Raw genomic sequence first — 15,676 nt, forward strand, 5'->3', positions numbered from 1 at the left:
GTCACCATTTTTGTAACGCCCGTTATATATTGGTCCAATCTGCCGGTCCGCCAATACACGGGGAAGGTTATCACGTGCTCTGTCCTCACTCATGCAAAGAATTGGTTGGTTAAATTTGTAATACATTAATCATATGTATTTACTCGTTTAATTCATCTGACTCCATAAATGAAAGGTTTTAATAATATCTGTGCCTCACTAAAAGTGAGCGAATGTTTGACTATTCCTTTTAACCATTAAATGAACAATGTCAAAATCAGTTAGAATAATCACATGTAACAATTTAATATTTCAGATATCAGAGATCAATTCCACAATCAATTCAAATATCTAGAACATGGTTATACATTGGTTACACCAAATAATCTTACCCAGCTTGTACCTGAGATAGAGAGAGAGAAAGGGAAAGAAAGAGATAGAGAGAGAGAGAGAGAGAGAGAGAGAGAGAGAGAGACCACCTATTCCATTCGTGTCCAGCCAAGAAGCCCCCAGATAGAGCATGCACACCTTCCTTTATCCTGTTTGCCCAGGTGATATGGGGGATGGGGAAAACCAACCTCAAATGGCTTAACCAGTTTTCTCTAAACTTCTATAGACCTTATTACCTTTTATTTGATCTATCTGGATATGAGATATCTGTACCACTCACTATGAGACATTTCAAATGACACCAAAAACATAACAGTCAATGATAAACATTCACATTAAACCATATTCTTGTGTGAGTTCGAGTAGTTTGCGGAAGTGAGGTCGTATGGGGGTGGTCAAATGGTAATTAGCCCTTTGTCTCAGACCAGGGCCTCAACCAGTATTTTCAGTCTTAGTGTCTTTGTTTCCGCAGTAGTTTAAATTTTGATATTTTTAGGTCAAACCGTTCTTGTCTGTCAGTCATATAATGCAGGTCTATGGTCACCACCTCAAAGAGCATGCACAGAGAAGTCCAAATTAAACAATTCCCAATCATAAGTACTCATTGATGGCCTAAGACACGAAACGAGCGGTTTGTGTGAGAAAACGAACCGTATTTATATCGTTTTTACCTCTTGTACACTTCCCGGCCAGGGCCGGATTAACCATTAGGGCAACTGGGCACTTGCCCAGGGGCACATGGCATCTAAGGGGTCCTGACAGGTAGGAGGAAATACACAGAAATTTAATAAAGTTATCAAACACTTTACAGTCTTCACTGCATAAAGTGCATCTACGCGGGTTCACGCAGACAAAGTCTTTCCTCCCTCCCCGCTGAACGCAAGCGATTACTAATTCGTGAAATGCACTCCCGCTGGTTGAGCGCGGTAAAGTTCGTTTTAGGTTCGATATTAGCCGGACATTTGTTCTATAGGGTCGGTAGTCTAACAAAGATATCAATAGCAAGATTAGTTTTAACATTATGTGACCATTGTATATCGACATGATGAAAATATTCATTCAAATCATTCGTGCATTAATGCTGCATAATTATACCTGAGAATGCTTTGACGCGTTTCCACAGCGCACGATGCTTAAGGGGATGTCTGCCAATTCCACCAACTGCGGTAAACGTAGTCTATAATTTGTATTATTTAAAATTACTTTTAACATTTAAAAACAGACGTTTTCAAATTCCAAAGCTTGCAGAAGGTTCCTAATGGCAATACTGACTTAGGCTACAGCTTTCCTGGTAGCCTTGAGTAAATTAACTTGTCTAAGAAAATGATTCATAAAACGTATAAATATCAGTTGAGCCTATGTTTACTTTAGTCACTGACACAGACGAAAATGAAAAGACTAAGTTCAGCTTTAGGAGGGGAAGAAATAGGCCAGGATAAGGAGACTGGGAGAAAAAGAAATATGAAGATGAGGAGAGAGCAGGTATTGACAAATAATCTAATGACAAGGTTTTAAAGAGCCTATTTCTTATAATTTTTTGGCCTTCAAAAGTCCTAAATTGCACATATGTATATCAGAGAAATCCAAATTTTCTCAGGGGAGCATGCCCCCGAACCCCCCTAACTACACCGGGCCCTTGAGTCTTGTTGCCCAGGGCACAGGAAACTGTTAATCCGACCCTGTTCCCGGCGCTTGCGCAGACTAAGCCAGAACACGCGCAGACGTCACACACCAGAAAGCGCGCGCCCCCTCGGATCACTTGGACGTGGTTGTGTAGAGGTAAAAACAATATAAATACTGTTCGTTTTCTCACACAAACCGCTCGTTTCGTGTCTTAGGCCATCAATGTGTACTTACGATGGGGAATTGTTTAATTTGGACTTCTCTGTGCATGCTCTTTGAGGTGGTGACCATAGACCTGCATTATATGACTGACCGACAAGAACGGTTTGACTTAAAATATCAAAATTTAAACTACTGCGGAAACAAAGACACCTACATCTTGGATGCCCTTGAGGTAAGCTAAAACATACCAAAATTTAATTTCAAAGTGAACTATCCCTTTAATGCAGTGAATCTATTTACAGTGTATGGATAAATCCCAAGCACTAAAACTCCAATAGAGTTATAATTAAATGCACTGTGTGGCGCTGTGGAGTGTTTAACAAGTTTATTGTATTTGATCACAGTGGCCCACCAGGACAGAGTTTGGACAACCCTGAAATAGACCCACTGGGGTTATTTAGCTATTCTTACTACTAAAGCATAAAAATGCCATAATATGTTTGCAGATATTTAGGAAACATGCCGAGTTCACATACTCGTTTCTCTAAAAAATAATGCTACAGCCAGTTATTTTACTTTGAAATGTGTGTTCCGTGTCGGAATGTCTGTTTTTGTTTTGGTCTGTGTGATACCGCAAGTAATGAATACTTGTTTAACAAATGATTATGACAAGAAGACGACAGATTTCATTTATCAAGTGACGTGAGTGAGGTGAGCTGACTGATAAGATGATGGCGAAAGATTTGGTTTCAAAGCGAAATGTAAAAGCACCTATTTGGCAAATTATTTTGGCTTTAAATAGGGAATGTTCAAACATTGAGGCAATCTGTAAACTTTTCCTGATAAAGGTGGCAGCATGCCGAGGTACCACTTCTAATTTACACTCACAACTTCAAGTGCAACACAAGAATGAGGCTGCCGTGCTTATTAGTTTTTCTTAATAAAAGCTCTGTTTAAATTAATTTGGTTTGTTTTTCCAAAAATCTCCATAAAATCATGCTTTAAGATGAAGTTTTAGTGCCAAAAACCACAAAAATCGGATTTCATTTTACTGAAATGTTTCATTTGTAAATGTTTTCTCATGCACTGCATCACTTCTCTGCATTCCCCTATATAGTGATTCTGGTGAAAGCCTGTTTGTAACACAGTCTGTGACAAAAGCAGTCCGAACTGAAAGACGACATACTAGATCAACAAAGAGACCAGAGTCCATCTCTGATGATACTGGTGATGATGGAGAGGGGGTCACCAGCAGACTCCCAGCGAATGAAGACACAGAATTTGAAGAGAGAAGTGAAGGTCTGCATGCGGTGTGCCCAAAAAGAGGAAAAAGGATTGATTATGTTCCCCCTCAAAAAGCTACTTTTCCCTTTTTGTTGAAATCGCACAGACAGCGGCACCTGCCCATGAAGAAGCACCAGATTCTAGAGGTGGCGTTTATTCATGTTAGCTATTTGTGTATTGTCATTTTAAAATTACGTTCTGTCTTATAAAATGCTTCTGGAGCCGTATTCACAAAACTTCTTAAAGGGGTCATCGGATGCAAAATTCCCTTTTATACGTGTTTTTTTTTTTTTTTTTTTAAATCCTCAAAAAGCCTAAATACTCTCAATAATCAAGCCGTTTGTATTTTCTGTTGCAATATGATGGTAAAAAGGGTGTTTTTAACCATGAGAAATTTTAACCTAACAATGAGAAATTTTAACCAAACGATGAGAAATTTTAACAAAAGTATGTTACAAACTTTATATGAAGACCCTAAAGAATCATACCAACTTGTGGGAAATGGGCATCCGATGACCCCTTTAAGGCCAAAAGTAGCTCCTAACTTACTGATTTAGGAGAAACTCTTAAATTAATGGGCATGTCAGTCCTAGTTTTAGGAGTCCTACATTTTTTTCACAAAGCATTTTAACACTAAAACAGGTCCTAAATCTGTAAAACATTAGGAGTATTCAAGAGGACTCCTAAGTCACTAAAACCAAATCGCAAACAATCCTAATGGCTGTTGCTGGCAATCCGCCGCCTCTCGAGCTGATTAGATTGATGGTTTGAACGTGCTCCTCCCAAACTTTGTTTATAAAGTATAATTTGTTGCTTCTCGAGATGCAGACATGTAAGAGGCTGACAATTAGCTGAACATACAGCGGGGGAAATAAGTATTGAACACGTCACCATTTTTCTCAGTAAATATATTTCTAAAGGTGCTATTGACATGAAATTTTCACCAGATGTTGATAACAACCCAAGGAATCAGTACATACAAATAAACCAAAACAAATAAGCTCAGAAATTAAGTTATGTGTAATAATGTGAAATGGCACAGGGAAAAAGTATTGAACACATGAAGAAAGGCAGTCCCAACGGATGGCCTACAAAAAGGTCTCATTGCCAAGGTGTCACACAAGACACATCTCATGATGGGTAAAAGCAAAGAGCTGTCTCAAGACCTTCGCAACCTAATTGTTCCAACACACAATGATGGCATTGGTTATAGGCACCATTCTAAGCTTCTGAATGTTCCAGTGAGCACTGTTGGGGCCATAATATGGAAGTGGAAAGACAATCATTTCACCATAAATTTGCCTCGACCAGGTGCTCCTCGCAAGATTTCTGACAGAGGAGTGAAAAGAATAATCAGAAGAGTTGTCCAAGAGCCAAGGACCACTTGTGGAGAGCTTCAAAAAGACCTGCAGATAGCAGGTACTGTGTTCTCAAAGAAAACAGTAAGTAATGCACTCCACCTCCATGGCCTGTATGCACGCTCCCCACGCAAGACTCCATTACTGAAGAAAAAAAGCATGTTGAAGCTCGTTTAAAGTTTGCTGCACAACATTTGGAAAAGCCAGGGAAATACTGGGAGAATTTAGTGTGGTCACATGAGAGCAAAATTGAATTGTTTGGATGCCATAATACACACCATGTTTGGAGGAGAAATGGCACTGCACATTACCCTAAAAACGCCATACACCTTGGTGTTGGCTCTTGGACAACTCTTCTGATTATTCTTTTCACTCCTCTGTCAAAAATCTTGCGAGGAGCACCTGGTCGAGGCAAATTTATGGTGAAATGATTGTCTTTCCACTTCCGTATTATGGCCCCAACAGTGCTCACTGGAACATTCAGAAGCTTAGAATGGTGCCTATAACCAATGCCATCATTATGTGTTGGAACAATTAGGTTGCGAAGGTATTGAGACAGCTCTTTGCTTTTACCCATCATGAGATGTGTCTTGTGTGACACCTTGGCAATGAGACCTTTTTGTAGGCCATCCGTTGGGACTGAACCAGCTGTTATTAATTTGCACGGACAGGGGGCTGGATTGCTTTTTAATTACTAATAGTTTTAAGCTGTTGTCTTGGCTTTCCATGCCTTTTTGCACCTCCCTTTCTTCATGTGTTCAATACTTTTTCCCTGTGTCATTTCACATTATTACACAACTTAATTTCTGAGCTTATTTGTTTTGGTTTCTTTGTATGTACTGATTCATTGGGTTGTTATCAACATCTGGTGAAAATTTCATGTCAATAGCACCTTTGGAAATATATTTACTGAGAAAAATGGTGACATGTTCAATATTTATTTCCCCCGCTGTATACTAGTTTAATTAGTGACACAGCCTACATTTTAAAACCTTTATTTGAATATGGCAACATTTTTATTTTAAAATCTTTATTTGAAAATGGCATTTTGTATTTTAAAACCTTTTTTTGAATATGGCAACATGATAGGCTACCTCATTCTAAAATATTTCTGATAAAATGGCTGATATAGACTCCTCCCCCACCAGCCAATCACCTTTTTCTTTTTCTTTTTTCCATCAGCCAATCACTGTGGTCATAGTTAGTAAGCGTATTGACATCATCCATAGCAACGAGGTCAACCCCACCCTTTTTCTTAGCTTAAGTCTTCTCTCTATTCCTTAGTAAAAGTTGGTCTCAGCAGATTTGTGAATCGGTTTAAAGGAGAACTCCGGTCAATTTTAACATTGAGCTCATTTTTTTGTACATTTGGAGTGCTGTCAATACAGAGAACAACGACAAAAATCGGTGTTGCCTACACAGAGTTATTCTATTTTTAAAATTTGCACCCTGTTGACTTCAATGGGGCAAGTACTAAACCTGCTTTTAGCCTCTTAACATCCTTGATGTGTCATTACAAGTGCACAGAAAATGTGAGTGATTCCTTCTGAGTGAACACGAGTGAGTCTGACTGCAGTAGATGTGAAAGAAATGTATAAAAATGATGTTATTTAAGCCAGCGCAAATACCTGTTTACATCCTGTTTTTCGGTTGAAGTCCAAAGTAGTCGATTGCCGAGTTCACGCGCGTGATCATAGGTATTAAACCTATGCGTGTGAACTCTGCAATCGACTACTTTGGACTTCAACCGAAAAACAGGATGTAAACAAAGGTATTTGCGCTGGCTTAAATAACATAATTTTTATACATTTCTTTCACATCTACTGCAGTCAGACTCACTCGTGTTCAATCAGAAGGAATCACTCACATTTTCTGTGCACTTGTAATGACACATCAGGGATGTTAAGAGGCTAAAAGCAGGTTTAGTACTTGCCCCATTGAAGTCAACAGGGTGCAAATTTTAAAAATAGAATAACTCGGTGTAGGCAACACCGATTTTTGTCGTTGTTCTCTGTATTGACAGCACTCCAAATGTACAAAAAAATTAGCTCAATGTTAAAATTGACCGGAGTTCTCCTTTAAGAGAACTCTTAACTAAGAACTTTTATTGTCATTTAGGAGAACTCTTAGTGGTAAGATAAAATGTTTTGTGAATACGGCCCCTGGTCTCTAGAAAAAAAAAAATTGTAATTTACTGTCACTGGTTGTTATAATGCTATCACTGTCATTTAAATGTAGTTAATTTATGCATGTTTATTATTTGTTGTATTTCTTTTTTAGAACTCAGAAATTGGAGGGTTTCTCAAATGCATAAAGAAAATCAAGGAGGGTTATGTAAAAACAGGAAGAGCAATCAGTCCATATATGCTGGAGTCTCGGTAAGTTCTAATTAATAACAAACAAAATATAAATAAAATTGTAAAATAAATATTTTTTTAATGAATGTATTTTTATACGTTTTTAATGAAAAACACGAACTTTGTTTCAGGCTAAATGATAACTCTGAGGGGGATGACCACAACAGTGATCATGAAGTCACAAAAGTGGTATGTAATTACTGCAGACTTTATAGTACAAAATATGCTTAAGTGTAAAAAAAAAAAGCCTTCACCATACCTAGAGATTGGCATGGTTTTATTTCAGTTAGCCTAATAGCTAGTTTGATTTGCATTGAGAGATGATCTTATGGAAAGTACTCCATGCCAATCTCTAGGTATGGTGAAGGCTATGTGATGATGTGGGGCTATTTTAATTCCAGAGGCCAAGGGAACTTTATCAGGATGCATAGTATCCTGGATCCATGAAGTAACTGGCCTTTAAAAATAAAAATCTGCCTGCCTCTATGGGAATTTAACATAGGGGTGTCCAAACTTATGCCCCCTGTATTTTAAGGAAGAACATTTATTTGATACATTATTCATTCACAAAGAAAATTGTTGTCCTTAAAGGTTGGATTTTTCCTAATTTTTTAAATTAAGGCATTAAGTTCAATTTCCAAAAGATGATTTTTTTTATTCCTCTTTTTAGTCAACTTTAGCATGGGTGTCTAAACTTATGCATAGCACTGTAATATATATATATATATATATATATAAAACATTTTTGGAATGCTAAACTATTGTTTATTATAGGCTTTGTACTTCACTCACGTTCCAATATTGAAGGGAAAAATAATCCTCTTCACATGCGCAAAAATGTGCTTGGAAACATCACAGTTGAGCGGTGATTACTGTGAATAGTATGAATTGTACTACTGACTATTTAAAGGTGCCATGTGTAAGAATTGAGGTAAAAATATCCAAAAAATGAGCTACACGCTTCAAAAGAATGAGAAGAAATAAGGGTGATGATGTCATTAAAAAAATGACAAGTTATAGTGCTGCAGAGATATCAACCTGAATTAGCATGCTAAATTACTAGCCACAGCCCGACAGTTGTCATAATACCAGTTTCGGCCATGGGAGGCGGTATGCGGGCAACATAACCACCAGCCAAACTGCAATACACGAATAACTCGCACGGCTTGTGGGCGTACTTGAACCTGATGTCAATCGTGTGGAAAGTACAGCCCACTACTACATTTCAGTTCAGGGAAGAGAGCGGAAGGATGGCTGAAGCCCTTGGCAAGAGACCCTTACCACCACCACAACCACCCGCTGCAGGGAAAAAACCGTAGCCTACTGTATCTTTCAACAGTGTTCGTGTTTTTTTACTATTAGCTAGTAGAGATGATCGGTTCACTTGCGCTAGGGATCTGTCGTGTAACATTTACAAGCGCCAAAACGGTATTTATTGTTTGAATTGCATAATAAAATTGACAGAATCTGAGAGCTGTTTTTTTTTTATATCATAACTAACCTGCTCTGTCTAGTCTGTCGGTCTCCGTGTCCTCTTTGCTTCGCGATTTTTCTGTGCGTGAGAAAATTGATGTGTGGCGTGAGAGCGTGTGAAAAGTGTCAATTGCGTGTGTCTCACGGTGAATGCGTGAGAGTTGGCAGCTCTGGTTACGTTGGCGCTAGCTTGGTCAACATCAGCGAATGCTGTCTGTCAAATTAATGTAATTCAAACTAACAATAAAAATGTAATATGAACAAAACGAATATGAACATATTCACTGGTAAAGGTGAAGGGGAGTAGATTGAAGATGTCATATTTCAAAATCACTTGACATCAACCAACGTTCCTCTGGAGTCAAAACGTCCTCTATTAGGAGTTGGCTCGGCTTCGGCTATGGCTCTAGGGTCGTTGTGAAGGTAGGGGCGGAGCATAGAGACTATGCCGTTTCTCGGTTGTTACTCTAGAGTAGACCAACTCACTTTCTGGAAGTATACTGCCCCCATCTGGTATGGAATGTGGAGTATGAATTGATTTTTTGGCGGACATTACACAAGGCACCTTTAAACAGAGCAGTGTAATTTTTATATGTTAGGTTGACTTTTATTATTAGATTTTATTAAGGCTATAATGAACAGGCTGCGATGTCAAGATTGCAATGTTGGAATGCACAATTTGTTGTTGTGGTGGTGTGTGTGTGTGAGGCTCAATCGAACAGTGGAGACATAAAAACATACTCCGTCATTTTGTTCATACAGGATATCATTCAAACTGCAAAGTGAACTGAACTGAACTCTCTCTCTCTCTCTCGCACGCACGCACGCACACAGTTTAAAAGAAAAAAAATATTTATCCAACACCATTTAAAAAGTCTGTCGGTGCCATCTGGGGCCTGTTTCAGAAAGGAGGTTAAGTGAAAACTCTGAGTATGTTAACCCTGAAATGAGGGAAACTAGGTATGTCAAACCTGAGAAAGCAGAGTAAGTCAAGCCCGTTTCTGAAAGAGAGGTAACTTATACTCAGTCAGTTACCATGGTTACTTACTCTGTGAACCTAACCTGGTCGGGAGCAGGTTTTCTTTGGTAAACCCAGAGTTTCTTTCGGTCTCCTCCCATTTTTTAAAGAGGAAGCGGTGTTTAAACACCTCATTCATTCATTCAAACTGTGGCATTGATTGAACTAACTCATTTCAGCTGTTCTGTAACCGAAAACTCAGAGTTTCCCATCTCAGGGTAAGTCAACTCAGAGTTCAAGTTTTAACTCAGAGTTGGTTGAACCTCCTTATTGAAACAGGCCCCTGGACATTCATCATATTGCATTGGTTTTCATTTCTTGTCCTCAAACCGAGCACTAATCTGTTTATTTTTAAATTACACATTCTACATTGATTAAAAAAAACAATCAAATGTATGTTTTAATGGTAGTATTATTTTATACAGAAATAAATTATTTATAATTCAGATGAGATTAAAGTTAGTGTTAATTAAAATTGTAAGGAAAACAAATATATTGATCTGAAATCTACTATCATTTGCTGCAAATAGGTTGACTATTTTATTATATTTACTGAAAATCACTGAACTGTGTTCATCTGTGCAACAGAAGTTGATGGACCCTCCTCCTGCTGTTCTTCCACACTGTGGGGGCGGGGAGAGAGATAAGAATACCTGTTTATACTTAGATTTAAACTTATATTCTATAGGCTACTCCACATAAAATGTGAAATAATCTGAATGTGTAGATTGTTTGTGTAGACACATAATATTAACATTACCTCTGTAGGCCTCTCCTCATCAGAATCTGTTGGGACCAACAAAAAACTCAACCCAAAGTAAAATAAATGGAAATATCAAAAATAGCCTATATAAAAAATAACACGCATATAAACCTCTTACATTTTATGAAGGCCCTTGGATCTTCAGGAGTGACTGGCTCTGAAGTCCCTCCAGGAATTCCCTCAGCCAAAAATGCTGCTGCACTGCTAGACACTGGATGTTATTTAATATGTCAAATATTTGTAAAGTAAGGTAGCCTGCACCCATGAAATGCTCACATGCCTTACCTGATTGAATTATGTTTTTATATTTAATTTTCAGCTGCTGCCATGTTCTTCTAATACCTGCAGGATTGCCCCTACATGAAAATTAAAATTAGGTTGAATAACATACTGTTCTTCCAGTTTCACCTCAGATATTATAACAGTTGGGTAAGTTACTTGTATTACTAACTACAAATGACATCTTCAACAGTGTAATTAGATTAATGTAATAATGACTATCTTTATAAAGTATTGGTCTAATTATTGCTAATTACTAAATCCCATATCAACCTCAACCACTTGAACAATACAAGGAGAGACAAGAAACTGCACTTTTAATGCTTTCAAATAAACAATATACAATTGCATGAATTATTCTTGAATTGACCAAAGTGTGTAGAGGGAGAAGGTTACATTAAAAATATACCTTTTAAAAATGTATGTTAAATATACAGAATTGTTCTATAGTCTAATGCAATTACATCAGATTTAACTTTAAATTACAGAAGAATTAAGAGTAATCCCTTTAATTCAATTACAGTATTTAGATTACTTGGTAATTAATTACACCCATCACTGTATAACAGTAATTAAAATGTAAACTTACGCATTGACTCGAGCAACTATTTTCTCCCTAGCTAACTCTGTCCTTAACTGCTGCAGCCGATATTTAAAAAATAATAATAATGTTCGTACTCTCCATATTCTCTGCTGGTGAGAAATATGAAGACCTCTTTGTGCCTGGCGCTGTTGCCATGGTGACTCATGATATCTGCGCTCCATTGATAATGGCTTTTTATAGTTGTGGTGCACGCGCTAAACTCAGAGTAGGTCAACTCAGAGTTGATTGAACTAACTCATTTCAGCTGTTCTGTAACCGAAAACTCAGAGTTTCCCATCTCAGGGTAAGTCAACTCAGAGTTCAAGTTTTAACTCAGAGTTGGTTGAACCTCCTTATTGAAACAGGCCCCTGGACATTCATCATATTGCATTGGTTTTCATTTCTTGTCCTCAAACCGAGCACTAATCTGTTTATTTTTAAGTTACACATTCTACATTGATTAAAAAAAACAATCAAATGTATGTTTTAATGGTAGTATTATTTTATACAGAAATAAATTATTTATAATTCAGATGAGAATAAAGTTAGTGTTAATTAAAATTGTAAGGAAAACAAATATATTGATCTGAAATCTACTATCATTTGCTGCAAATAGGTTGACTATTTTATTATTATATTTTATTACGGCTATAATGAACCGGCTGCGATGTCAAGATTGCAATGCTGGAATGCACTCTGTGTGTGTGAGGTGCGGGCGCGATCGAACAGTGGAAACATAAAAACATAGGCTACTCCGTCATTTTGTTCATACAGGACATCATTTAAACTGCAATGTGTTTACTTATATTTATGTACACTCGCATTAAAACACAACATTGTGCTTTTGTAAAAAAAACTAAATGGCGCTATTTTTAAAATGAAACTAAAATGCTCACGGCTGCATGGGCATTCATAACGGTGCACGACTGTGCGTCCACGGCGAGGAACGAGCAGAACTGTCAACGTTTTTTATTTCATTCCTACTTCCATAGGAATTCATTGAAAAAACTCGCTCTGCTCCGCACCATTATCAATGTCTGTGCAGACGAACATATTTTACTTTCGTTTTTAAGTTAGCGATTCAAAAGCTGCGGTGTCAAGTCGATTAACCGGTGGTAAAATATTCTCACCGTCACATACCTAGTATATTTTTATATAGATACAATAGGCCTACCTGATTTTGAACACAAGAGGGCAGTATAGCACTATAAATGACTTGATTTTTTTTTTTACTTTACTGTTTTTAAACTTAGAATAAAATTAGAATAAAATTATTTTTAAAATAAGAATAAAATGGGTTTAGTTCTGATATTTCTATAATTTTATAAAGAAATAAATGGTGTATAATTACATTTTTAGAAGATATGAGGCTTTTAGTGTTTCCTTTTTTGACATTACTTTAATCCCTCACTATAGCAAAACGGTTTGAGATGTTTATTTTCCGTTCACAATTTAGCATCTAATGTATTTTCATCGTGTTGAAAAAGTTTGGTGTGAATAAAATAAACCACTTAGGCGGAGTAACTAAAAACTCAGAGTCTGAAATATCCCAAAAATTTACATTCAAACCAAAATATCTGACTTCCTGTTGGTCGGAGCTAATGACTGTAAATTAGAAAGTTGTCCGGCTCGATGAGAACAATATATACGTACTGATTTTTTTAACTGTGGGTAAAACTAACCCCCCCTACTTTTGTCAAAAGCATTTTGAAAGTGAGACACTTCCTGCTGCCAGTTGGTGGCGCTATAACTTTGACTCACAATAGTTACATCCATCTGATCGGCCTCTTACCACGAACACACTGCTGAAATTTCATCAAGATCAGTTAATGTATGCAGAAGTTATACCACTTCGTGTTTCTCTTTTCTCGCCATAAATTCGTTTCCTCGCCACGGCCAAACCGTTCGAGGTATCAAAAATCCGTCCGTAATTTAGCATCCTCAATGTATTGACTTCATACACACCGAGTTTGGTGGCGATTGAATTAATTCTCTAGGAGGAGTGTTTCAAATTCCACAGCAAGCGTTCTCCAAACAACCCATAATAGCTGACTTCCTGTTGGGCTGACGTATAACTTAAGAGTGCGAAAGTTGTTCGGCCCAATGAGATCTATATGTGTACTGAGTTTCATATTAATTCATGCAAGCTAGTTTGATCTATGGACCAAGTTTTCGGATTCCATTCAAGGGGGAGCTGTTGAGCCCCCCTGCCACGCCCGGGTACCAGCTTCAGCCCAGCCCTGATGGCCGCAGGTTCTGACCTATATGCAAAGTTTTCAAGATTTTTCGAGCACATTAAGGGCCCCAAAAGCCACTGAAACCTTGAAAAACAATTATAAGAGCAAATGTCTCCTAACAGACAAATCCCCCCCACATACACACAGAGACACAGATACAGAGAGAGAATTCTCCAAAAAATCACATTCAAACCAAAATATCTGACTTCCTGTTGGTCCGGCTCGATGATCAATATACATACCGATTTTTGTGATTCTAGGAAAAACTAAACCCCCATTTTTGACTAAAGGTGGCGCTACTGAGCCCCTCTCCACGCCCATTTCTGAAACTTTGCACGTCTACTGGCTAATAAATGTGATGTGTCTTTCGAGTTTCATGCATTTTCAAGCATGTGAAGAGTCTCAAAAGCATCCGAAAAGAATATTGAAGTTTGATGCGTTGCCATGGCAACAGTATCTAAGCTATCTATAATCCTTTCACAGGCCTACATCTGCCGTGTCTACATTATACACATAAAGTTTGAAGCAAATTGGGTAAAAATAAGAGGGTGATTTCAAAGCATTTTGAAAGTGACACACTTCCTGTTGCCAGTTGGTGGCGCTATAACTTTGACTCACAAAGGTCACATCCATGTGATCGGCCTCTTACAACGAACACACTGCTGAAGTTTCATCAAGATCAGTTAATGTATGCAGAAGTTATAACACACTTCCTGTTTCTATTTTCTCGGCATAAATTCGTTTCCTCGCCACGGCCGACGGTTCGAGATATCTTGACTTCATGCTGACCGAGTTTGGAGGCGAGTGGATGAATTCTCTAGGAGAAGTACATCAAATTCCACAGCATGCGTTTTTCAAACAACCCAAAATAGCCGACTTCCTGTTGGGCGGAGCTAATAACTTAGTGCGGAAGTTGTTCGGCCTGATGAGATCTATATGTGTACCGAGTTTCATATTGTTACTTGCAAGCGTGTTTGATATATGGACCAAGTTTTCAGACCTTGTTCAAGGGGGCGCTGTTGAGCCCCCCTGCCATGCCCGGGTACGAGCTTCAGCCCGGCCCTGATGACCGTGGGCTCTGACCTGTGAAAAGTTTCAAGAGTTTTCGAGCATGTTAAGGGCCCCAAAAGTGCCCGAAAGGTTGACAAAATAATAATAATAATAATAATAATAATAATAAATATAGCTGCGAGCAGCGATTACGGGCCCAAGCCGGTGGCACCGCAACCCCGGTGCCTTTAGTTACCTAAAGGCACCGGGGTGGCGGTGACGCCAGCTTTGGCCCTTCATCGCTGCTCGCAGCTATATATATATATATATATATATATATATATATGTATGTGTATGTATATATATATATATATATATATATATATGTGTGTATATATATATATATATATATATATATATATATATATATATATATATATATATATATATATATATAAATGTAACAAAAAATATATATATATATATATCTGTTCACAATTTAGCATCTTTAATGTATTTTCATCATGTTGAAAAAGTTTGGTGGCAATAAAATAAACCACTTAAGAGGAGTGGGTAAAAAATCAGAGACTGATTTTGCAAAGAAATCCACATTCAAACCAAAATGTCTGACTGACTTTTGCTCGGAGCTAATGACTGTAAATTAGAAAGTTGTCCGGCTCGGTGAGACCAATATATATACTGATTTTTGTAACTGTTGGTAAAACTAACCCCCCCACTTTTGTCAAAAGCATGTTGAAAGTGACACACTTCCTGCTGCCAGTTGGTGGCGCTATAACTTTGACTCACAATAGTTACATCCATCTGATCGGCCTCTTAGCACGAACACACTGCTGAAGTTTCATCAAGATCAGTTAATGTATGCAGAAGTTATAACACTTTGTGTCTCTCTTTTCTCGCCATAAATTCGTTTCCTCGCCATGGCCAAACCGTTCAAGATATCAAAAATCAATTTAGCATCCTCAATGTCTTGACTTCATGCACTCCGAGTTTGGTGGGGATGGGATGAATTCTCTAGGAGGAGTAGTTCACATTCCTCAGCAAGCGTTTTCCAAACAACCCATAATAGCCGACTTCCTGTTGGGCTGGCGTGAAACTTGACAGAGGGAAAGTTGTTCGGCCCGATGAGATCTATATGTGTACCGAGTTTCATATTAATTCA

At 37.9% G+C, this 15,676-nt stretch overlaps 1 protein-coding gene across 1 annotated transcript in view; it reads left to right on the forward strand.

Moving 5' to 3' along the window:
- pho (phoenix) overlaps window positions 1-15,676 on the forward strand; it is an 82,480-nt gene that overhangs the window by 18,077 nt on the left and 48,727 nt on the right. The window contains exons 2-4 of the mRNA XM_079870545.1: window positions 3,272-3,584; window positions 7,077-7,174; window positions 7,285-7,342. Coding sequence (XP_079726671.1) covers window positions 3,272-3,584; window positions 7,077-7,174; window positions 7,285-7,342 — 469 coding nt within the window. The remainder of the gene's footprint in view (window positions 1-3,271; window positions 3,585-7,076; window positions 7,175-7,284; window positions 7,343-15,676) is intronic.

The sequence above is a fragment of the Squalius cephalus genome (genome assembly GCF_949319135.1).
Source record: "Squalius cephalus genome assembly, chromosome: 5".
In the NCBI taxonomy this organism is placed as follows: domain Eukaryota; kingdom Metazoa; phylum Chordata; class Actinopteri; order Cypriniformes; family Leuciscidae; genus Squalius; species Squalius cephalus.